The sequence below is a fragment of the Micropterus salmoides genome, unplaced genomic scaffold, assembly GCF_014851395.1.
Source record: "Micropterus salmoides isolate LMB-PRFRI ecotype aquatic unplaced genomic scaffold, ASM1485139v1 Ms_hic_scaffold_14, whole genome shotgun sequence".
Lineage (NCBI taxonomy): Eukaryota > Metazoa > Chordata > Actinopteri > Centrarchiformes > Centrarchidae > Micropterus > Micropterus salmoides.
In genome coordinates, this window is record NW_024040485.1 from 34,468,759 (window position 1) to 34,493,572 (window position 24,814).

The window sequence follows — 24,814 nt, forward strand, 5'->3', positions numbered from 1 at the left end:
TAAATAATAGGAACACCTTTGTGTTGTGTTCATTACAGTTAGAACAGAAACTCACTACGTCTTCCAAAATGATCAAACAGTTGAATTACCACCTCTCTTAAACTGTTTCAACATAAACTGAATTCCTAAGAATTTAATTTGACTTTTATCTCAGTAACTTGGGACTTGTTTTAAGACTTGAGACTTGCTTGTGACTAGGACACATGATTTACTCCGACCTCTGGCCGACACCACTGAGCTGGTTTTGGAGATCCTTATGTGTTCTGAACAGGCTTCATATTTTAGCCCTTTATCTGGAGAAGCTGTGGACAGGCTGGCAAACTGACAGGCCTTTAACATGATGCTGATACCATATTAAAAACATTCACTAATTGATCCTAATTGTCACACTAGGAAAGGAGAGAGTGAGGAAAATGTGTTGAGTGTAAAGTTGTCAGTCGGGGAATAACACAGGGCTGTGAATGAGCCCCGTCACTGTGATCAGGCTCCTCCTTCTAATCCACCAACTTAGTGTTGATGAAGACTAAACAGAGAGATCACAGCCTTCTTTATACTTGCTGGAGCTCACAGTTCCTCAACACTGCAGATATGACGCCTCTGTTCATCTCAGTGTTGCTGGCTGCTGTGTGCCTTGGTATGAACACAACTCTGGTTCTCTGATATCAATCCAACATTGACATGATTCTTTAACAGCACACTGATACTGTTTGTTGCTGTTTCACAGAATGCAGAGCACAAAAAGACAACGTGCTGCAACCAGAAGGAGACGTGACTGCTGCTGAAGGAGAGACAGTAACACTTGGCTGTCTATATAACAGCAGTACAACAAATGATTATCTCTTCTGGTACAAACAGGATGGAAACAACAGCCCTGAATTCATACTGAGCCGCGTTCAACGGGATGAAGGGAAAACAGCAGACAAGTACAAGGAGAGATTTTCATCCACACTGGATTCCACCTCTATTCATACTGAACATTCAGTTCCAGCATTTCTCCTCTGTCAACATGGAGAAACTCGCTGCACTTTTGTTCTTTTCAGCTCTCGTAGGTACGTGTGTTTCTGACAGTGAGTGCTTGTTTTAAATGATGGATGTCTGCCTTTGGAACAGAACTCTGAATCTAACATGTTGTTTCCCTCACTAGGTAACACCTTGGAAGATGATATTACTGCCAGCAGAGCTGAAGTGTTCTCATCAGAGGGCCGTAGTGTTACTCTGTCCTGTAGCTATTCAGTTAAAGCCGATAATCTCCAGTGGTATCGACAGGATCCTGGATCAGCTCCTCAGTTCCTTCTCCTGATCACTGATGCAAAAGAGCCTTCAGTGGTGGAAGCAAAACCTCCACACCCTCAACTGACCGCTAACCTGAATGAGGAGAGGAATCGAGTCGATCTGCAGATCTCCTCTGCTGCAGTGACAGACTCTGCTGTGTACTACTGTGCTCTGCAGCCCACAGTGACAGGAAACACCAAAGCTCTGTACAAAAACCTTTGGAGCAAAGACAACAGAATACTCCACAACGTCCACTAGAGGGAGTCACACACTGTTAAACTTCAGTGTGATGATGAAGTCTGGATTTGTTGAAGTGGTGATAGAAGCAACTTTAAATGAAGCACTACAGATAAAACACAATAAACAAAAACAGACAGAACAGAATTTGAATCATGTATATCCATAATACTTCCAAAGTATCTCCAATTCCACTCTAGCAGACTGTTTTCACAGACAATTGAAACACACCCCTGAAGGACCTTTTTTTGTTAGTGATTGTAACCATTGCAAGCTGAAGCTGTGCTGCCTGGTTTGAAGCAATATCTAGACTGTAATACTAAACCCCCATTTGCACCTCTCACCATAATGTTGTCCATTTAATTCCCACCTACAAGTCCCTGCTCAAAAACAGGAGAGCACAAGTCAAAGTGTACATGTTTGGAACAATGATGGCATTGAGACCTTAAAAGGCGGCTTTTCCTGTAACAGCTGGGACCTCTTCCATAGCCTGGGCTTAGAGGAGGCAACAGGCACCATCTGCAGTTTTGTAGAGATGATGTGTTAACCAAGGTTATTATAGTTTTGGATTTTTCATTAGTTTTTATTTTTATTTCGTTTTGACTTTTTAGTTTTGCTAGTTTAGTTTTTATTAGTTTTAGTTTAGTTTTAGTCTTTGTCGCTGCACGATGCAGCTCAGTTCAATTTAGTTTTTTCACAAAACATTAAAATACAAGGACAATCAGAACTATTTGTGAAAAGGGACACCCTTTTTCAAGCAAGCCATCTATATATTGGGGATAGTGATGGCGCATAGATAAGATGCTTGCCTTTGGTGTGAGAGACCTGGGTTCGATTCCCACTGTGAGACATCCACCATTGTGTCCCTGAGCAAGACACTTAACCCCTCGTTGCTTCAGACCTGCGACCTCTGACATGTATAGCAATTTAAGTCGCTAAATGAATAAATGTAATATTTGAAGTACTGACGTATTCTTCTAAATAAATACTACAAATAAATGAAGCACATGCAATCTAAAGTATAATTTTTAACCTACATACAGAAAACCCTCAGATACTCAGTGGTCCCAAGAAATTCATTACCTCTATCATTCTTGGTTAAATGGGTGAAATACAATAAATGGAGGAGAAATACGATTGATGGACAGCTAAGAAATTGGAAGATAGCGGAGGCCCCCCTTGGAGCCACGAACAACAGGTCTCTAGCAGCCTGAAGGCAAGTCTGTCTGGAAAGCAGTTTGTTAATCAAAAAAAGGTATTAAAACAATGTGAAGCACAAAGAGACAGGCTGGCTGAGATATCAATGACCCCGTGAAACACACACTAGCTGACATGCAGTAAATATAATGACCAGCAGACAGTTGACCCAGCAGCAAGGGGAGCTCGCACTCAATGTACAAGGGGCAAGTTCGTCTTACATGCAGGATGAGCTCCAAGCCAGACCACCAGAACAGAACAAGGAAATAAAACCACCAAGCAGTGTTAATTTCGTTGACGAAGACTATGACGAAAAATATTCGTCAACGAACCTTTTTCACGGACGAAAACTAAATAAAAACTAAATAAAAAGTCAGATATGATGACTGACGAAATATAACTGACACTTTAGTCAACGAATAAAAATTAGACAAAATTTTAGGGAGGGACGAATGGAGAAGAGATTCAATCATCACTACTCTTTTTGTGGGACAAGTTTGGAAGAAATCCAGTCAGAGCGAATCTCATGGCCGCCTGTAAACCGTGTGGAGCAAAGATCGCTGGGAAAAACAGCACCAACTTGAAGCGACATTTACAGACGACTCATCCGGAAATACATGTGAAAGTAAGCATACATGCTAAGCTTATTTTATCAGATAAACCACCGTGTTTCCGTTAAACTTGGAATAAAATAGAAGCTAAAGGAAACCAGCTTGAGCTATATTGATTAGACGATTGTCTCGCTGAATTAATATGAGCATAAATATTAAATGTCCTCAAATTGAATCAAATGTGTAAAATGTGTATTATAGTAACGTTAGATGTTGTGGTGTTATATGACTGGACGAAGGGTGTGTGAGTGAGAGACAGAGAGAGAGGGAGAGATCTGAGGAGATTGGGCAAAAAAAAACACAACTTGATTTCCCCTTTATTCACCCTCACAGATACAGAAGACATCTGATGACAAAGATGACCGTAGGCCAAGTGGAAATAAAGCTAGTGCTGCTAGTGCAACCCAGCAGCAGGCCATCTCTACAGCTTTCCTAAGTTCTTCAAAGTACAAAACTGAATGGAGGGAACAACAGACCAAGGAGCAGGCCATAGCTAGATGGATTGGACGCACAGGTTTACCACTCACAACAATTGAAGACGAGGACTTTGTGCTAATGATGGAGATAGTAGATAGGAGACTAACAGTTCCAAAGAAAACTAAAATGAGCTATTTGATTGAAACACAGTATGAACATGAAAGACAAAAATTCAAAGAGAGACTGGCTGCTGCCCGGAGAGTTTCCATTGGCCTTGACTTGTGGACAAAAAAAGGACTGACAGCCTCCTTCCTTGCTATAAGCGCACGCTACTTTTGTGTTGAACAAAGTAAACCTGTACACATATTGTTGGCCCTTGAACAAGTAGCTCACCCACACACTGCACAGTCTATTAAGGCATGTGTGGACAAATGTATGCAAGAGTGGGGCATACCAAAGGAGAAGATCCTGACGGTAAGAACGGACAATGGGAGTAACATGGTGGCAGCCTTTAAAAACACCACAGCAGAAGAAACCAGCTCTGAGGATGACTCCCCTGGGTCCACGATGGAAAGTGACTCTGAAATTGATGACCAGCGGTGAGCCATGTTTAGTTTATTCTTTTACATCACAGTCAATTATCACATGAATGGTTTTCCCCCTGCCACACACTACATATATACAGTATGTACAGACACACACCAGCCAATTTATTAGGTTTAGACTTCTATGGTTGTCTTTTCTTCTTGTTATTAGGTACCATCATGTCGACATGGTGGTGATGTGGTGAAGCTCTTTCGCAAGTCCTCAGTTGCAACACAGAGGTTATCGGACCACTGTGGTGTTATTGTTGTAAATGACTGCCCCACACGCTGGTCAAGCACATTCAACATGGTCGCACGACTCCTCACAGTCAAAGATGCAGTCTGTCAAATCACAAATGACATGGGATGGGACAGTTTGCTTACTAGTGAGTGGCAAAAGCTTTCATCATTGCATGACTTACTGCTGCCTTTTGGGGAACACACTAAAACCCTCCAGAGTGACACTGCATCTATGTCCTTAGTGGTTCCTGCCCTCTTTGATCTGCTGAGCCGCCTAACTGACTTTGCAGAGAACACTCGGTACAGAGACCTCGCCACTCTTGCAGAGAAAATGAGATCAAATCTGAACCAGCGTTTTGCTTGCCTCTTGGATTCAGCCGATGAAAAGTTCTCAGCACTTGCAGCAGCTGCCTGCTTTGTCAACCCAACTGTCTGTGAAATCCTTGTTAATGTTAATGTGGCTGATGGAAATATCCAGGAACCGCTGAAACAGGCAGAAGACTATGTGGTCAAATGCACTTTCCCTCACACAAGACAGGAGGACCAGTCTGAAGATGATGCAGAAGAAGAGGTTATTGAGGAACCAGAAGCAGCGCCATCCTCAAAGCAGCCGGTGTTTAGGTTCCTCTCAAAATGCCGCACCACAAGGCCTAAATAGAAAACCTCCACAACCAGCATCAGGCGGCAGATCATCAAGTACAAGGAAGAACTTTCACATCCCATCACTGCGGACACAGGAACAGACTTCTGGCTGGATAAGAGTGACAGTTTTTATCACAGTTTAAAACCTTTCGCGTTAGACTTGTTGGCTATGCCAGCTTCTCAAGCTTTGCAGAGAGGGTATTCAGCATCACAGGTGACCTCACAAGAGGACGGCGCAACAGAGGAAGGGTTACACTGGAGCGAAGTGCTTTCCTTAAAATGAACAGAAACAAATAGAACTGTTGTATTCACTGCTATTTACAGCATTTCCTGAAGTAGTATATGCACAGCTTGAAAGTTATTTGTTTTGTTTTTTGTTTAATATGAGAGCAGAGAGATTTTTTCGTTCCATGCAATAATGGCATTACAGCTTAGCATGTAATTCACTGATACTTGATACTTCTTTTAATTATTAACAGAAGATTATTTCATTTTGTGTGCAATGACATTACAACCAATACATATTATCTTTTACATGTTTTGTTTTCAAATCTCTTTGATTTTGCACACAATGCACAGAGTAATAGAGGATGAAGAAGAAGATGATGCTTACAGAGTTTTTTAGTTTAATGTGACATTTACCTGTATGAGAGCAGGGTTTTTTATTTACTTGAACATTAGGGAGTCTGTCTTTGGTAGTGCGTGCAATGGCATTACAGCCAATACATTATTCTACATTAGAGAATTGCACTAATCTGTTCAGTTCAAAGCCTAGCAGTTATTTAACGTCTCTTGAGGTACATGAAGATTAACAGTAGTGAAGTTTCTGTATTTAGATTGTGCAATGGCATTACAACCAATAGTTTTATTATTGTTTTTGAGAATTGCACTTTATTTTTCTTAATGTTTTTGATTTTGCACAGACAGTAGAAGACAGTAAGTTAAGGTTATCTATTTCAATAATATTCTTTCAAGATGAAGTATAATGTCATATGCATTGCATATCATTCAGGGAGGGATCTTTTTCAGGGAGCATGTTTATTTTTCAGGGAGAGCAGGCCTTATGCTTATTTTATGTGAGATTATCTTTTGTGAAAAAAACACGGTCAGTGTTTTTGACATCAAGAATTAAATAAAAATTAATCTGTGTCTGTATTGCAGATTCAAACCTTAATACCATTTCATAACAGACTGATGGATACTTCCAATGACAGGAAGTCCACTCCACTGTAGATTTAGTCGACTAAAATCTGCTAATATTTGGTCTACTAAAACTCGACTAAGACTAAAAGACTTAAGACTAGACTAAGACTAAAACTCTTATGATATTTAGTTGACTAAACTAGACTAAGACTAAAAGATTTCAGATAGACTAAAATGTGACTAAAACTAAATGGTGTGTTATTCAATAGACTAAGACTAAATCGGAATTTGATGTTTGATAGAAAACATGTTCAAATAGCACCAACTACGCAACCGATCCCTACCTGGGTCTCCCCGACTAAGTTAGCCTCCTCCTAACGTTACATGGGGCTCTCCTCGTAACAGGAGCTGCCACCTATACGCTGCGGCCAGACGCCGCCCTGACCACGGGCTCTCTTATGGCCTTTTATTGTGGCCAGCCTAAGGCCCACCTGTGCAATCCCCATGCTGTCTGCTCAGCATCTTGATATGCTACACCTGTGAGGTGGATGGATTATCTCGGCAAAGGAGAAGTGCTCATTTACACAGATTCTGACAGATTTGTGAACAATATATGAGAGAAAGAGGTCTTTTGTGTACATAGTGAAAGTCTTAGATCTTTGAGTTCAGCTCATGATGAATGGGGGCAAAAACAAAAGGGTTGCCTTTATAATTTTGACTAATAACCAACCTAGCCTGGAACATCCATGTGGACAGTCTCTGTAGCAGATTACAACGACGACTGCACTTCCTGTGTCAACTTGGACTTCATGGTGTTGATCAAGATGTTTGTACAGATACGGCATCATATTCAAATACAATAATCATGGCAGCTGGTTCATTACATGTGAAGTGCACTTGTTCCGGACCTTCCTACAACTGAGTGAGTCTAGAAGTGAGATCCTTTTATTGGCCCCTCAAATCCTGTCAACCACTTGAAATCAAACTTTGCTAAGATGCTCACTGATGTTCAGCATAAATACTCTGGATACAAGATTCTGTAGTGAGGTTTTGTTCAGTTATCAGCTGACTTCAATTGAGTCCTTGTGTTTGCAAATCCTGAAAAGATGATCCATCCTTTGAACTATGCTTATAAAAGATTATACAACCTGCTGCTACCAGTCTGTTAACAGGAGGAAGTGAAAATCCAGAGCTGCGAGGAGACGGAGAGATTGAGGGAGGAGCTAAGCTGTTAGTGAACTATAGAAGAGAGAGGAACTTCCATATTCAGCAGAGTTCAATACACAAAGCAGAAACATTCCCTTTATTCAACATGCTGTCATTGGACTATTATGTACTTTCTACTGTTACTATCCATTCTAACAGGTATGTGAGATCCTGCTGAGAAAGTTTCATTACTAACTTTTCTGGATGGGATTCATTTGTTGAGTCTTTTACAACATGAAATAACAGAGTTATCTCTTCCTTCAGGTGTCAGCTGTGAAGAACTCACTGCAGTCAGGAATGAAGAGTTCACTTTAGAAGGCAGCTCTGTTACTCTGTCCTACACATACTCTAAACAAGCAACTGGTAGTGATTATTTCTTCTGGTATCGACAATATCCAGGAAAACCACCAGAGTTCCTCATCTCCCACTCTGCTTCAGGAGCAGTAGGAAATGATCCAATCCCTGGACTGTCTGTTACAGTGAGTGATGATAAAACCCAAATGGATCTGCAGATCATCTCAGCTAAAGTGACAGACTCTGCTGTGTACTACTGTGCTCTGCAGCCCACAGTGACAGGAAACACCAAAACTCTGTACAAAAACCTTTGGAGCAAAGACAACAGAATACTCCACAACGTCCACTAGAGGGAGTCACACACTGTTAAACTTCAGTGTGATGATGAAGTCTGGATTTATTTCAACTTGAACAAATTCATGTATTACTGTCAATATACTGTATGTACTGTTGTACTCCAGTATTGGAGAAAAGCATGTTCACAGTTTGAAAGAAGTATGTCTATAAACTGGTTGGCATCACAGACTCTCGTCTTTATAAAAGTATTTTCTCAGTTTTTCTCTCAGGCTGTGATTTCTTGTGGTGTACCACAGGGTTCAATCCTAGGTCCTCTCATTTTCTATCTACATGTTGCCTTCTGATCAAATTATTTTTAATACATAACATCATGTTCCATTATTGGAGCAAAGACAACAGAATACTCCACAACGTCCACTAGAGGGAGTCACACACTGTTAAACTTCAGTTTATCATACAGTCTGGATTCATTGCACTGATGATGAAAACTAGAAGAAAAATGAGGCATTGACAATAAAAGGAGAGTGTTTGTAGCTCTGACATACTGACAATAAGGAGAGTGATTTATTTATGTAGATAAGATATTGTTTAAATTCCTGATGATCTTAACACACCGACATCTTGGTCTCCCTGAACTTCCTGTCCTGAGGTTTCCATCAGTTTTCCTCCATGTTAAGGCAGGACAGTATGGGGAGTCTTCACTGATGATGCTGGATGTAAAACCCAGTGAGACTCTGTATGTGATACTGGACTGTACTCCGAAACTAGACCTGATCTCAGCATCCAGATGTGGGTTTTGTTAGTCTGAAGGAATATTCCAGTGAAAATGTCTCGTTTCACTATCAAATCCTCTCCACCTGTAAGCTTGAAAGGTGACTCAACAGTTTGTAGCATCACTTTGTTAATTGCTGCTGTAAATCCACAACTTCAGAGATGTGGGGAGGTGATAACGCAGCACAGAAGTAGAGTCTTTAACTATGTTGAGTTTGGAAAACGCTGAACAAACAGATCATCAGCTGACAACTGGATTATGCTGCTGGACTAGTCTGAAGTTTCAGTGGCATCTTTTCTTCTTCTGTGGTCTGATTCTGATTGGCCACTAGATGACACTGTAGCTGCTGTTAATCCAAGCTGAGCCACATTATCAAGTAGGCGGTGCACTACTTCTGCACTGTGTTCAACCATTCTGTCAATAATAACTGCTGCTGTGAAGAGAACAATTCTCAGACTGAATGTTGAACATCAGCTAGTTTCTCCTGTTGATTTAAACCTTGTTGTAGAGATGGAACATTGGCTGGGGATTATTCTTGCTGCTCTTTTCTTTGGTAAGATAGAAAGCACAACATCTTTTTATTCTTTTCTAAAGATTTATGGAAACAGCTGAGCTGTTTGTGTCCACAGAGTAACACTGTACAGCTGCCATTTTCCACTGTCTTCTCCTCTCAGCCTCATGAACAATGTTAGTCTAATGGCTTCATTTGCTCTACTTTTTCCAGGACTAATAGCTGGAGACACAATCTCTCCTGTACGAGAGGAAGTCAGTGGAAGAGAAGGACAATCTGTCACACTCACATGTAACTATCAGACAGATGAAGACTATATTTACCTTCACTGGTACAGACATCATTCTGACCTTCAGGCACCTCAGTTTATACTCTTGAAAGGAGCAAAATCGTACACAGGTGAACATATTCCTGATAGAAGATATGAATCTGAAACATCAGCAACATCAACTAAACTGACCATCAGAGATCTAACCCTGGCAGACACAGCTCTCTACTACTGTGCTCTAGAAACACAGTGATACAAAGTGTAGAAGAGGCTGTACAAAAACCTGAACCCAGATATCTGACTACTCTTCAAAGAGGAGGGAAGTGGTATTCAAACCACAGCTTCATATCAGATGGATTCTGCTAATTCCCGTTTTATCAGAGTCACTGTGGTTACAGCTGCTAATGAAACACTGGGGGAGGATTCACAGGAGCATTATGGGTAGTGGGGATCTTTAAGTTTAACCAGGTTTCGGGCTCCAACAGAAGTTGTGTACAGTTTGCAGATTGGAGGTTTCAGACAGGTGTTTGTGTCCAGATTCCTTCAGGTGAATTTCCTGCAGATTCCTCCTTCAGTCTGACCTTCTTGGATGATGATGACTGCAGCATCACTGTCATTTCTAAAGCTTCCATCAGCCTGAATGGAAACAGAGCACAGCAAGAGGAGGAGCTCCACAACTGAATATGAAAGGCTTCATGTTGGAAGTGAAGAGCTGCTGTGTTCTCTCTATTGTTCATTCAGTACAAGTGGAAATGATGCAGCTCTGCTTAGTTTGGATGATCATCTTCATGTTTCACACTGGTAAGAAATCAAAACAGGTAAAAGGAGATGTAGACATGAAAATAAATTTTGAATGTATTAACATTTTCTGCTAAAATAGACAAATGTCAGAGTGAAATCTATCTTTGTCTTTTTCAGGATCCTCTGAGGATTTAGTGAAACCATTTAAAGATGTAATGCTGGCTTTGGAAGGAGACTCTGTGACTCTCTCCTGCAACTATTCAGGATCTTTTGACTTCTTCTTCTGGTATCAACAGAAGTCCAGTTCATCTCCACAGTTTTTCCTCACAGATTATTCAAAGAAAGCAGGGTTTTCTTTGAAACATGACAAAACAGCAAAGGAGTTTCATCTGCAGATCTCCTCTGCTGCAGTGACAGACTCTGCTGTGTACTACTGTGCTCTGCAGCCCACAGTGACAGGAAACACCAAAACTCTGTACAAAAACCTTTGGAGCAAAGACAACAGAATACTCCACAACGTCCACTAGAGGGAGTCACACACTGTGTTAAACTTCGGCACGATAACAACAAATGCACAAACAAGTCAACAAACAGCAGAGAGGCGTCCATCAAAGGTTTCCTCTTTCTCTGCTGTTTGATCCTTGAAGCTGAAACTGGTTCACACATCCTGGCAGTTTGGTCCAGAGGACAAATAGCCAGATAAATAATGATCCCTCAATACTTTTATTAACATATAATGTGTTCATCTGTTGTTGTCACTGCCCAAATTCTATAAATCCTGTTTTATCTGATATCTCGGTGTAGTTTGTGACCAGAGTCTGGCCCCTTCAGTAGTCGATGGTAATGTGGATGCTGTAAATAATAAATTGTACCTGTAACACAGAGTCAGACTCTCAATAAAATCAGAGAATGAGGGCTTCATTTCCATTGTAGAGCATTATATTTTAATATGTTCCACAATGTACATGAAACAGTAAATGGCCAGACTGACAGACAGATTTCAGAACATTAAAGCAATAGCTCACTTCAGGCCGTGGGATACGCTCATTATATCACAGTTAAAGGCTGTTGCTAAGCAACATACAGTGGGTACAGAAAGTATTCAGACCCCTTTAAATTTTTCACTCTTTGTTTCATTGCAGCCATTTTCCAAAAATCAAAAAAGTTCATTTTATTTCTCAGTAATGTACACTCAGCACCCCATCTTGACAGAAAAAAACAGAAATGTAGAAATTTTTGCAAATTTATTAAAAAGAAAAACTGAAATATCACATGGTCATAAGTATTCAGACCCTTTGCTCAGTATTTAGTAGAAGCACCCTTTTGATCTAATACAGCCATGAGTCGTTTTGGGAAAGATGCAACAAGTTTTTCACATCTGGATTTGGGTATCCTCTGCCATTCCTCCTTGCAGATCCTCTCCAGTTCTGTCAGGTTGGATGGTAAACGTTGGTGGACAGCCATTTTCAGGTCTCTCCAGAGATGCTCAATTGGGTTTAAGTCAGGGCTCTGGCTGGGCCATTCAAGAACAGCCACGGAGTTGTTGTGAAGCCACTCCTTTGTTATTTTAGCGGTGTGCTTAGGCTCATTGTCTTGTTGGAAGGTAAACCTTCGGCCCAGTCTGAGGTCCAGAGCACAGGTTTTCGTCCAGGATATCCCTGTACTTGGCCGCATTCATCTTTCCCTCGATTGCAACCAGTCGTCCTGTCCCTGCAGCTGAAAAACACCCCCACAGCATGATGCTGCCACCACCATGCTTCACTGTTGAGACTGTATTGGACAGGTGATGAGCAGTGCCTGGTTTTCTCCACACATACCGCTTAGAATTAAGGCCAAAAAGTTCTATCTTGGTCTCATCAGACCAGAGGATCTTATTTATCACCATCTTGGAGTCCTTCAGGTGTTTTTTAGCAAACTCCATGCGGGCTTTCATGTGTCTTGCACTGAGGAGAGGCTTCCGTCGGGCCACTCTGCCATAAACCCCGACTGGTGGATTGCTGCAGTGATGGTTGACTTACTACAACTTTCTCCCATCTCCCGACTGCATCTCTGGAGCTCAGCCACAGTGACCTTTGGGTTCTTCTTTACCTCTCTCACCAAGGCTCTTCTCCCCCGATAGCTCAGTTTGGCCGGACGGCCAGCTCTAGGAAGGGTTCTGGTCGTCCCAAACGTCTTCCATTTGAGGATTATGGAGGCCACTGTGCTCTTAGGAACCTTAAGTGCAGCAGAAACTTTTTTGTAACCATGTCCAGATCTGTGCCTTGCCACAATTCTGTCTCTGAGCTCTTCAGGCAGTTCCTTTGACCTCATGATTCTCATTTGCTCTGACATGCACTGTGAGCTGTAAGGTCTTATATAGACAGGTGTGTGGCTTTCCTAATCAAGTCCAATCAGTATAATCAAACACAGCTGGACTCAAATGAAGGTGTAGAACCATCTCAAGGATGATCAGAAGAAATAGACAGCACCTGAGTTAAATATGAGTGTCACGGCAAAGGGTCTGAATACTTATGACCATGTGATATTTCAGTTTTTCTTTTTTAATAAATTTGCAAAAATTTCTACATTTCTGTTTTTTTCTGTCAAGATGGGGTGCTGAGTGTACATTACTGAGAAATAAAATGAACTTTTTTGATTTTTGGAAAATGGCTGCAATGAAACAAAGAGTGAAAAATTTAAAGGGGTCTGAATACTTTCCATACCCACTGTACATCAAAGACTAGAATTATTAGAATTATTTATTTATATCTATTTGCACGTTGCCGTTTGTTGTGCGGCCACTAAAAAACTGTCCAGCGTCAGGAGATTGACTTTTCTAGTTGACCAGTCATTTCAGAACTGAAGAAGTCTTTGAAACGTCTTCTAGTGTCTTCAGCCAAGTCCAGCTGCCCTTCACTTTCACCTTCTTTGGAGAACTCTGAGCTGGATGACTGAGAACCTTCACAGTCAGGACCATGTAGGTTTGCATTTCTTTTTCTTAATAAAAGCCTTCATTTAAAAACTGCATGTTGTGTTGACTTGTGTCTTCTTTGTCTAATATTTATATTTGTTTGATCTGAAACATTTCAGAAATCAGCAAGGGGGCAAACACTTTAACACCACTGTAACATGCTTCATTTCATACTGACTGTGATCTTTTCTGATTTTCCTAATGAAATAATGAACTGTTCCTCCATCATTAAATAACTTTACCTCCAACAGGTACAATATCACTCTTGGGGCAGCTGGGGGTCAGAGGTAGAGCGGGTCGTCCACTAATCAGAAGATATCAGCTTCAGTCTGGACAATTTCTCCAAGACAAAACTTCTCTGGACTCAGAAAGAATGTCTTTGGTTGAGGGGAAAATCTGTGGGCCTCAAAAAGGGAATTTATAACCACGCCCAATAAAGCTGAACTCAACCAATGAGATTCTTTGCGTCTCCAGAGCAGAAATGTTTGAGGAACTAAAAGCACAATCAGCTTGATGTTGAGGAGAAGGGCTGTGCAGCAGAGAGGCTGTTTAGTTTCTTCATTCTACTGCAGTGGAAGAACATTGCTCATCTGCTGTCTGTCTGGCTTTAACAACTCCAAAGACATGTTGCTTTACCTCTTTTTACTTTGCTCTCACTTCATAGGTGAGTGTTGGAGTGTTTGTGTCCACAGAGTAACACTGTACAGCTGCCATTTTCCACTGTCTTCTCCTCTCAGCCTCATGAACAATGTTAGTCTAATGGCTTCATTTGCTCTACTTTTTCCAGGACTAATAGCTGGAGACACAATCTCTCCTGTACGAGAGGAAGTCAGTGGAAGAGAAGGACAATCTGTCACACTCACATGCAACTATCAGACAACAGCAGGTGCTGTGCGCCTTCACTGGTACAGACATCATTCTGACCTTCAGGCACCTCAGTTTATACTCAGGAAAGGAGCAATAACAGGTGAATATATTCCTGATAATCGATATGGATCTGAAACATCAGCAACATCAACTACACTGACCATCAGAGATCTAACCCTGGCAGACACAGCTCTCTACTACTGTGCTCTACAAACACAGTGATACAAAGTGTAGAAGAGGCTGTACAAAAACCTGAACCCAGATATCTGACTACTCTTCAAAGAGGAGGGAAGTGGTATTCAAACCACAGCTTCATATCAGATGGATTCTGCTAATTCCTGTTTTATCAGAGTCACTGTGGTTCCAGCTGCTAATGAAACACTGGGGGAGGATTCACAGGAGCATTATGGGTAGTGGGTACAATGACAAACTCTACACGGTACAGATCAAACCATGTTTCAAGTCCAGGGTGTAATTCACCTCCCAAGTAATTAATAAACATTGGACTTAATTCAAAGCAATCATCTCAGAAGAAATAGACACGACACTAAAGAAGTTATAGACAAACAAAATAACTAACTCACTCATTAAATAGTTAAAATTAACAAAACTTAGAGATCAAATCATATTCTGAAGTAAACAGAATTTTCTGGCAGGGGAGCTTTGAACATTTCTTATAGATTTAATTAATACAGAGAACTCATTTCTAAGTGCATTCCAAGAAGGGGGGATTTCACAAAGTGACATTTGTGTATATAATATTTAGTAATAATAATGGTATTATTGATCAGAAATTTAATTTGTTTCTTATTTAGGACCACACCTAGTTGGACAGATGTGAAAGAAATCTATCTTTATGAGTTTGGACGTCAGCCAGTCATGTAAGGATTTCCATAAACTTTAGTCACAAACATAAAAAATGTGCTCTGTTGTTTCTACATTTGTGTTGCATAGGTGACAGTTTTCTACATCACATTTCAATCTTAGAATTTTAAACTGCATTTCTTTGTTTTTAGGAAGAAGTGGAAATTAAAGATATTTGTTCTAATAGCTGATATTTCAGGGTTTGAAGTTCCCTTGTGAAGCCAGGTTACATTGTATTCTACAGATGTTGCCTCAGGAAGGCATTGTTACATTTTTGGTTTAAAAAGTCAACTTGGCCTATCTTTATATTTTGGACTTTGGGGGTCGGTGTGTTTTCTACATTATTTTTAATTAACTGAATAAGAGCCATTGGAATGTTTTATGACACCTTCAGCAATCCAGATTATATCCAACTTTATATATCCAACAATTGACCATATTTGTTTCTCCATCCAGTTGTCCATAAATATAGATTTTCTTTTGCACAACATGAATCTATTGTTCCATAGCAGAACGTTCTGTGGACTAAAATTATGTTTAGAAATCATTTCCCAGAATGACAAGACAGAGAGTTTGACAGGTAGTTTAGATATTCCAAAGTCCCTTTTTAACAAAAAATCAGTACCAGCTAATTTGTTGAACAGAAGCGAAGTTATTGTGAACCACATCTCCTCACCATTCTTTAGAAACGATCGCAGCCATTTCATTTTTAATACACCATTCATGATATAAAATCTGATGCTTTAATCCCACCATCTTCATCATTTTTATGTGGTCATGTTGAAATATAGTTTGTTTTCTGTTATCATCCTGGGAGATATAGCTAATGAATATGCAGGATAAATCAGTCTGGATATGCTTTCCACTTCTGTTAACAGTGTTCTTTGTTTTTATCTATAGAATTTTGAATATTACTTTTCTCACTTGTGTTTGGACATTTGGTAACAAAATTCCTAGGTATCCAGTATCTTTTTTGACAGGTATATTGAATAGTGAAGAACAGGAACAGTTGGATCCTCAGAAGTTCCCATTAGTTGAGGTTCAAACAGAGCAGACGCTTGAGAAAATAACTCTATTGTTTGTAAGGCCAAAGGTATTTGTTCTTTGTTCTTTAGGGACAGCGTTGTGTCGTCAGCTAGCTGACCTGTAGGGAATATTTTACCGTCTGTGTTTAGTCCTTCGATGTTGGGAGTTTTTTATGAGCAGAGCCAGTAGTTCAGAAAGCACAATAAATAAAAGAGGAGAAATACTGCGTCCTTGTTTTCTTCCTCTTCCTACATTGAATCTGGGGCCCGTGCCCTCTGGGGGGGGAGACACAGCTGTTAATGTTCATTTAGCAAGATCGAGTTTGAAATTAGCCAGTAATCAATCCTGGATTTAGCTCGTCCGTTAGGCTTAAACCAAGTAAAGTGTCGCACATCTCTGATCTAAGTTCTCCAGACATTTCTCAATCTGTTGTTACTGATGAAATCCCCACTAATCTGATTGTTATGTTCTGGTAAATATCTAGATGGCCGTCTATCCATCCACTCATCAGGAGCTCGACTGAAATCACCTCCAACCAGAATACGATCAGCGGGAAATGTAGCATTTAGTTCCTTGATGGTTTTGTCACTTGATGCAGTAGATTTGTTTTTAGAATCATCATTGTATCCATAAAGATTAACCAGAATAAGAAGAACACTATCAGTCTCTAGAACACATGCTATCCAATATCAGTCATTATCTGCCGTATCACTTATGATCTTACTGAGGCATCTGTTGAAGCATACGGCTACTCCTGCCTTTTGATTCGTGCCATGTCTAAAAAGGATTTTGTCAGCCCATTGTTGAGTCCAAAACTTAACGTCTGATGCATCAGAGTTTCTTGAAGAAATATGCAGTCAGCTTTCTGCCCTCTACAAAACAGAGATACAGCTTTGCGTTCAATCGAGTCTTTGAGTCCCCTTGTATTGAAAGAAAGGACAGAACACATATGGTTGGCTCTAACTTGTTTGTAAAAGGAATTTGGGAAGTGGAGTAAAAACCTGTTTGAATACGAGTCCCATAATTATAATTTTCCACTGTGTGATTTCAAGTTTAAAGTTCAACCTGCAGTGATGAAACCATATGGACCCCTGAACCCGGCAGCCTTTCCTTCTTTCCTTGCCTGCTCGATTTTTGGCCACATCGCCTGTCTGGACAGCGAGTCCTCTTGTGACAGGTCTGCTGCGAAGCGGATTCCTTGTTCCTTGCAGATAGGTGAGTCTTTGTTCGTTTCCAGATGTCATCTCTCACTGCTCGTCTAGCCAAGAGAATAATGATTTCCTGATGCCTGTTTTCCATCACCGTTCCAACTCTGTGGACAATGTTGATGTCACGTCTTCCATCTTTGTCACCAGCTCAGGTGCAATTCTGCACAGAAGCTCCGCTCTGACTTTCTTTTTTACCTTTTAAGCGAAGACACCATCTTCCTTTGTATCTCTCTGGTTTAATATCCCTTCATATCCTCAGTTTCTTTTCTGAGTGTGTCTCTGATTTCTAAGGTGCTGACTTTCACCTTACGTTCTTTCAGCTCCTCTGAGTTGAACTGCACTGTTTTAGCTATCGCTGCTAGCATGGTGCTGTGTTGCTGCATTTGTCTTTGCCCAGTCCTGCGATAGCATTTAATATGGTTCCTATTGACGGTCGTCAGTCGTACCTCTTCTTCTCTTGTCCATGTGGGTTTTTTCTCCAGTATTTGTGGTGTCGTCTCTCCCCTGTCCCGTTTGTCGGAGCTAGCAGTTTTGATGGCTGTAGCATAGCTGTGCTCTCCAAAGTCTTCGGTGTGTTTGAATGGGAGAGTTTTGGAATCTGATTGTTTCTTATTTTTGGTTACACTTACACTATACTGCAGGAACAAATGCAAAAGTGGAGATATTTTCAGCTTCAAGAACGGTTTTTATCCGGACTCAGTTTGCGGAGCTCTGACAGATACGTCTGCTTAGTACGCCGTCCCAGAAGTCTCCTCCTGTAAGTTTAACCAGGTTTCGGGCTCCAACAGAAGTTGTGTACAGTTTGCAGATTGGAGGTTTCAGACAGGTGTTTGTGTCCAGATTCCTTCAGGTGAATTTCCTGCAGATTCCTCCTTCAGTCTGACCTTCTTGGATGATGATGACTGCAGCATCACTGTCATTTCTAAAGCTTCCATCAGCCTGAATGGAAACAGAGCACAGCAAGAGGAGGAGCTCCACAACTGAATATGAAAGGCTTCATGTTGGAAGTGAAGAGCTGCTGTGTTCTCTCTATTGTTCATTCAGTACAAGTGGAAATGATGCAGCTCTGCTTAGTTTGGATGATCATCTTCATGTTTCACACTGGTAAGAAATCAAAAGATGTAGCAAGGTCTAAAAGGAAATGTAGACATGAAAATAAATTTTGAATCTATCAACATTTTCTGCTAAAATAGACAAATGTCAGAGTGAAATCTATCTTTGTCTTTTTCAGGATCCTCTGAGGATTTAGTGAAACCATTTAAAGATGTAATGCTGGCTTTGGAAGGAGACTCTGACTCTCTCCTGCAACTATTCAGGCTTTGTACAAAACCTCTGCTGGTATCAACAGAAGTCCAGTTCATCTCCACAGTTTCTCATCATGGAACATTCAGAGAAAATACAACGCTTTTCTTTGACACATGACAAAACAGCAAAGGAGTTTCATCTGCAGATCTCCTCTGCTGCAGTGACTGACTCTGCTGTGTACTACTGTGCTCTGCAGCCCACAGTGACAGGAAACACCAAAACTCTGTACAAAAACCTTTGGAGCAAAGACAACAGAATACTCCACAACGTCCACTAGAGGGAGTCACACACTGTTAAACTGCAGTGTGATGATGAAGTCTTAAATTACTTATATTCTACATGAATCAATGAAATATTTGTAATATCTTATAGGTATAAAACATTTTAACAACACTTAGCAGGAAGCCTTTCATTAGGAGGGGATGTCTCTGAATGATCTTCCTTGAGGGTTTTTCAATCATGATTTTTAAACCTATAGGCAAAGGGAACATACAGAGATAATATCTTTGTGTCACAGTAAGTTCAATTGGGCAAAGAGGAACACGAGGGAGTGGACCAGACCCAGAGGCATGGCAGGTTCAGTTTTATGGTTTTCAAAATAAAAGAGTACACTGACTTACAGCAAGCTGAGGCAGGCCAAGGTCCACACAGGCAGACACATAGCAAACACATCCAAAGGAAGCAGCAATAAACCAAATCTAAACGGTCTAATACATCAGGCCAAAAATCCAAAACACAGGAAAACACTGGGAAATGGCTAGAAAGCTTGACATATAGACAAAGACAAGGCAGGCGCACAGACTAAACACTCAAGTGAGGGGAGATTAAGTAGACACAGGTGAAACTAATTAGGACAGGGCAGCCAATCAAACGGGCGGGAAAACACGAGGGCAGGAAATAAAGTAAGACAAGACACAGGAGATACAACATAAAATAGAAAATAACAACATCAAAACCCAAAACCATGACACCATGTCAATAATATGAAGTCTTCAAACACATTGTGATTGGTTTATGGAATAGACGATAACTGACTGATGAACTCAGCATCCGGCTGTGAGCTCTATTTTCTTTAAGTTAATCACAAGTGCTTTCACTTTGGCTGACTTATAAAAAAGAAAATCAGAAAGAAAGAAAAGCATAATTACAGAGAATTAAGAACACCAGTAAATATAAATATGTCTCGGTAACACTTTATTTGAAGGTGCTTGTAATAAGCAGTAATTAAAAAATAATCAAACTCTTTATAAAGATGTTTATAACACAAATAAGTGTTAACTAAAGCACAATTAACTCATTGATTATTGATAAGACACTTATAGGCCCTTATTAGGAACTTGTTGATGTTTATTTACCTGTCATAAACATTATTAAGCTCTTTATTAACATTTTATAAGGGCTGGTTATTGATAAATTAACAGAATTGTTATTTCCTTGTAAGACACTTGTAGTGGGTTAGGGTTAAAAAATCTTAATATTTATAGGCAGCTTATGAAATACATTTTTATTAACATTGACACTTAACTTTAGCATGCAGCTATAAAATAAGGTATGTAGTTTAAAATAAGGCATGTAGATTAAAATAAGGCATGTAGTTTAAGCTAACATTAGCATGCAGCTATAAAATAAGGCATGTAGTTTAAAATAAGGTATGTAGTTTAAGCTAACATTAGCATGCAGCTATAAAATAAGGCATGTAGTTTAAAATAAGGCATGTAGTTTAAGCTAACATTAGCATGCAGCTATAAAATAAGGCATGTAGTTTAAAATAAGGTATGTAGTTTAAGCTAAAATAAGGTATGTAGTTTAAAATAAGGCATGTAGCTTAAAATAAGGTATGTAGTTTAAGCTAACATTAGCATGCAGCTATAAAATAAGGCATGTAGTTTAAAATAAGGTATGTAGTTTAAGCTAAAATAAGGTATGTAGTTTAAAATAAGGCATGTAGTTTAAAATAAGGCATGTAGTTTAAGCTAACATTAGCATGCAGACATAAAATAAAGCATGTAGTTTAAAATAAGGCATGTAGTTTAAAATAAGGCATGTAGTTTAAAATAAGGTATGTAGTTTAAGCTAACATTAGCATGCAGCTATAAAATAAGGCATGTAGTTTAAGCTAACGTTAGCATGCAGCCATAAAATAAGGCATGTAGTTTAAGCTAACTTTAGCATGCAGCCATAAAATAAGACATGTAGTTTAAGGTAACGTTAGCATGCAGCCATAAAATAAGGCATGTAGTTTAATCTAACTTTAGCATGCAGCCATAAAATAAGACATGTAGTTTAAGGTAACGTTAGCATGCAGCCATAAAATAAGGCATGTAGTTTAAGCTAACGTTAGCATGCAGCCATAAAATAAGGTATGTAGTTTAAGCTAACATTAGCATGCAGCTATGAAATAAGGCAAGTAGATTAAAATAAGGCATGTAGTTTAAAATAAGGTATGTAGTTTAAAAGAAGGCATGTAGTTTAAGCTAACTTTAGCATGCAGCTATAAAATAAGGCATGTAGTTTAAAAGAAGGCATGTAGTTTAAGCTAACTTTAGCATGTAGCTATAAAATAAGGCGAGTTGTTTAAGCTAACTTTAGCATGCAGCTATAAAATAAGGCATGTAGTTTAAAATAAGGCATGTACTTTAAGCTAACATTAGCATCAAGATATAAAATAAGGCATGCCATTTAAGCTAACGTTAGCATGCAGCTATTAAATAAGGCATGTAGTTTAATTGTAACGTTTGCATGCAGCCATAAAATAAGGCATGTACTTTAAGCTAACATTAGCATGCAGATATAAAATAAGGCATGTAGTTTAAATTAAGGTATGTAGTTTAAAATGAGGCATGTAGTTTAAGCTAACATTAGCATGCAGCTATAAAATAAGGAATGTAGTTTAAAATAAGGTATGTAGTTTAAAATAAGGCATGTAGTTTAAGCTAACATTAGCATGCAGCTATAAAATAAAGCATGTAGTTTAAAATAAGGCATGTAGTTTAAGCTAACATTAGCATGCAGCTATAAAATAAGGCATGTAGTTTAATCTAACTTTAGCATGCAGCCATAAAATAAGGCATGCAGTTTAAAATAAGGGATGTAGTTTAAGCTAACTTTAGCATCAAGATATAAAATAAGGCATGCCATTTAAGCTAACGTTAGCATGCAGCTATAAAATAAGGCATGTCGTTTAATCTAACTTTAGCATGCAGCTATAAAATAAGTCATGTAGTTTAAAATAAGGCATGTACTTTAAGCTAACATTAGCATCAAGATATAAAATAAGGCATGCCATTTAAGCTAACGTTAGCATGCAGCTATAAAATAAGGCATGTCGTTTAAGCTAACTTTAGCATGCAGCTATAAAATAAGGCATGTAGTTTAATTGTAACATTAGCATGCAGCTATAAAATAAGGCATGTAGTTTAAAATAAGGCATGTAGTTTAAGCTAACATTAGCATGCAGCTATAAAATAAGGCATGTAGTTTAAAATAAGGTATATAGTTTAAAATGAGGCATGTAGTTTAAGCTAACATTAGCATGCAGCTATAAAATAAGGCATGTAGTTTAAACTAAGGCATGTGGTTTAAAATAAGGTATGTAGTTTAAGCTAACGTTAGCATGCAGCTATAAAATAAGGCATGTTGTTTAAGCTAACATTAGCATGCAGCTATAAAATAAGGCAGGTAGTTTAAGCTAACTTTAGCATGCAGCTATAAAATAAGGCGAGTTGTTTAAGCTAACGTTACCATGCAGATATAAAATAAGGCATGTAGTTTAATCTAACTTTAGCATGCAGCCATAAAATAAGGCATGCAGTTTAAAATAAGGGATGTAGTTTAAGCTAACTTTAGCATGCAGCTCTAAAATAAGGCATGTAGTTTAAGCTAACTTTAGCATGCAGCTCTAAAATAAGGCATGTAGTTTAAGCTAACTTTAGCATGCAACTATAAAATAAAAAACAATAAAAATAATAGTAATAGTAAAAGACAACCAGCCGAACAGCAGCAATAAACAGCTGACATAGTAAGACAACTAAGAGAACAATGAAAACAAGAAACAGTCACACACTCTAAAAAAGCAACACAACACAGCCACGAGAGCTGGAATAATAATTAATTTAAAGTAGTAACTGAAAGAAAAGCATCAGGAATAATTCTACCAGGGACAACCTAAGTTTGTTTGTGTCTGTGTGCGTGTGGGTGAATGTGTCTGTATGTGTGTGTGTGTACATGTGTGTGCGCATAAGCCTGTTAAAGAATGTAGTTGTTAGTGAGAGTGGGACGCCACGACTGTAACAGGCAGGCAAGAACCCCAGTAGCCAATAGGGGTGGGAGAAAGAAAAAGAATAAATCAAATCAAAATAAAAACAAAAAAAAAACAAAGACTCCCAGATGCACTGCGATGCAAACGCAGAAGACCCCGACCCAAATGCCAGTTGACAACGTAATGCCGACGGAACGCAAAAAGCGTAATTGTGATTGGTTTATGGAATAGACGATAACTGACTGATGAACTCAGCATGCAGCTATAAAATAAGGCATGTAGTTTAAAATAAGGCATGTAGTTTAAGCTAACATTAGCACGCAGATATAAAATAAGGCATGTAGTTTAAGGTAATGTTAGCATGCAGCTATAAAATAAGGCATGTAGTTTAAGCTAACATTAGCACGCAGATATAAAATAAGGCATGTAGTTTAAGCTAACATTAGCACGCAGCTATAAAATAAGGCATGTAGTTTAAGCTAACATTAGCATGCAGCTATAAAATAAGGCATGTAGTTTAAGCTAACATTAGCATGCAGCTATAAAATAAGGCATGTCATGTAAGCTAACTTTAGCACTTGGATTTTTAGAGCAGCTTGAATAATGTCTTAGGGTGTTTTCTCTCAACCTGGACATTAGAAATTGGTCCAAGAGATGGCTGCAGTGGCAGCGTGAAACAAGCTACAATGTAACATTAATATGCCGCTGCACACCTTCAGTTTCCATCCATAACGTGCTTGTTTTGCCACTGACACGCTCAGATAATTATTCTTAGTGTCTGACAACATTATGGAAAGGATCCCAGCTGAGGTCAAGCTTTTGTTAAAGAGTAAGATCCGTTTTGTTTTAACATGAAACATCCCTGAAATCGCCAAACCCACCAGACTCTATTCAAATTAACTGTCATTTTATCGTCATAAAATACACATTTAAAGTCGACAGGAACAAGATAAAACCTTCACAAACCATCTTAGTTGTCTAAGAAAATAAGAAATGTACTGAAGTATAAAGGGTAGCTGTATTAGGAGTGCAAATTACAATGTGATGTCCAATCTCGCATTCATGAGGTATATATAACTTATAGCTCTAATAAAGGCCTATAATTGTCTTATAAGCAATAATTAATCAATTAATAGTTTATTAGGCTTTAATTAACACTTATATTGTTGTTTATAAGCATCCTATAAGGTCTTATAAGTGTCTTATTAACTGTTAATTACTGCCTATTACAAGCACCTTAAAATAAAGTGTTACCTACATCATTTACAGAAAATAAAGCAAAAACTTTCACATCCTGTAGAATTTACTGGTAAGGTAGGAAGTGGAACAGAGAGAAGTGAAAATCCAGAGCTGCGAGGAGACGGAGAGATTGAGGGAGGAGCTAAGCTGTTAGTGAACTATAGAAGAGAGAGGAACTTCCATATTCAGCAGAGTTCAATACACAAAGCAGAAACATTCCCTTTATTCAACATGCTGTCATTGGACTATTATGTACTTTCTCTACTGTTACTATCCATTCTAACAGGTATGTGAGATCCTGCTGAGAAAGTTTCATTACTAACTTTCTGGATGGGATTCATTTGTTGAGTCTTTTACAACATGAAATAACAGAGTTATCTCTTCCTTCAGGTGTCAGCTGTGAAGAACTCACTGCAGTCAGGAATGAAGAGTTCACTTTAGAAGGCAGCTCTGTTACTCTGTCCTACACATACTCTAAAAAAGCTGATGGCACTGATTATTTCTTCTGGTATCGACAATATCCAGGAAAACCACCAGAGTTCCTCATCTCACACTCTGCTTCAGGAGCAGTAGGAAATGATCCAGTCCCTGGACTGTCTGTTAAAGTGAGTGATGATAAAACCCAAATGGATCTGCAGATCTCCTCTGCTGCAGTGACAGACTCT

General features: G+C 39.2%; 1 gene segment (V, D, J or C); it reads left to right on the forward strand.

Moving 5' to 3' along the window:
- Window positions 1–259: 259 nt before the first annotated feature.
- On the forward strand, window positions 260–1,284 carry LOC119902820. The segment is given in 3 exon segments: window positions 260–634; window positions 725–1,049; window positions 1,145–1,284. Coding segments are annotated over 3 exon segments (447 nt in total).
- The last annotated feature ends 23,530 nt before the right edge of the window (window positions 1,285–24,814 follow it).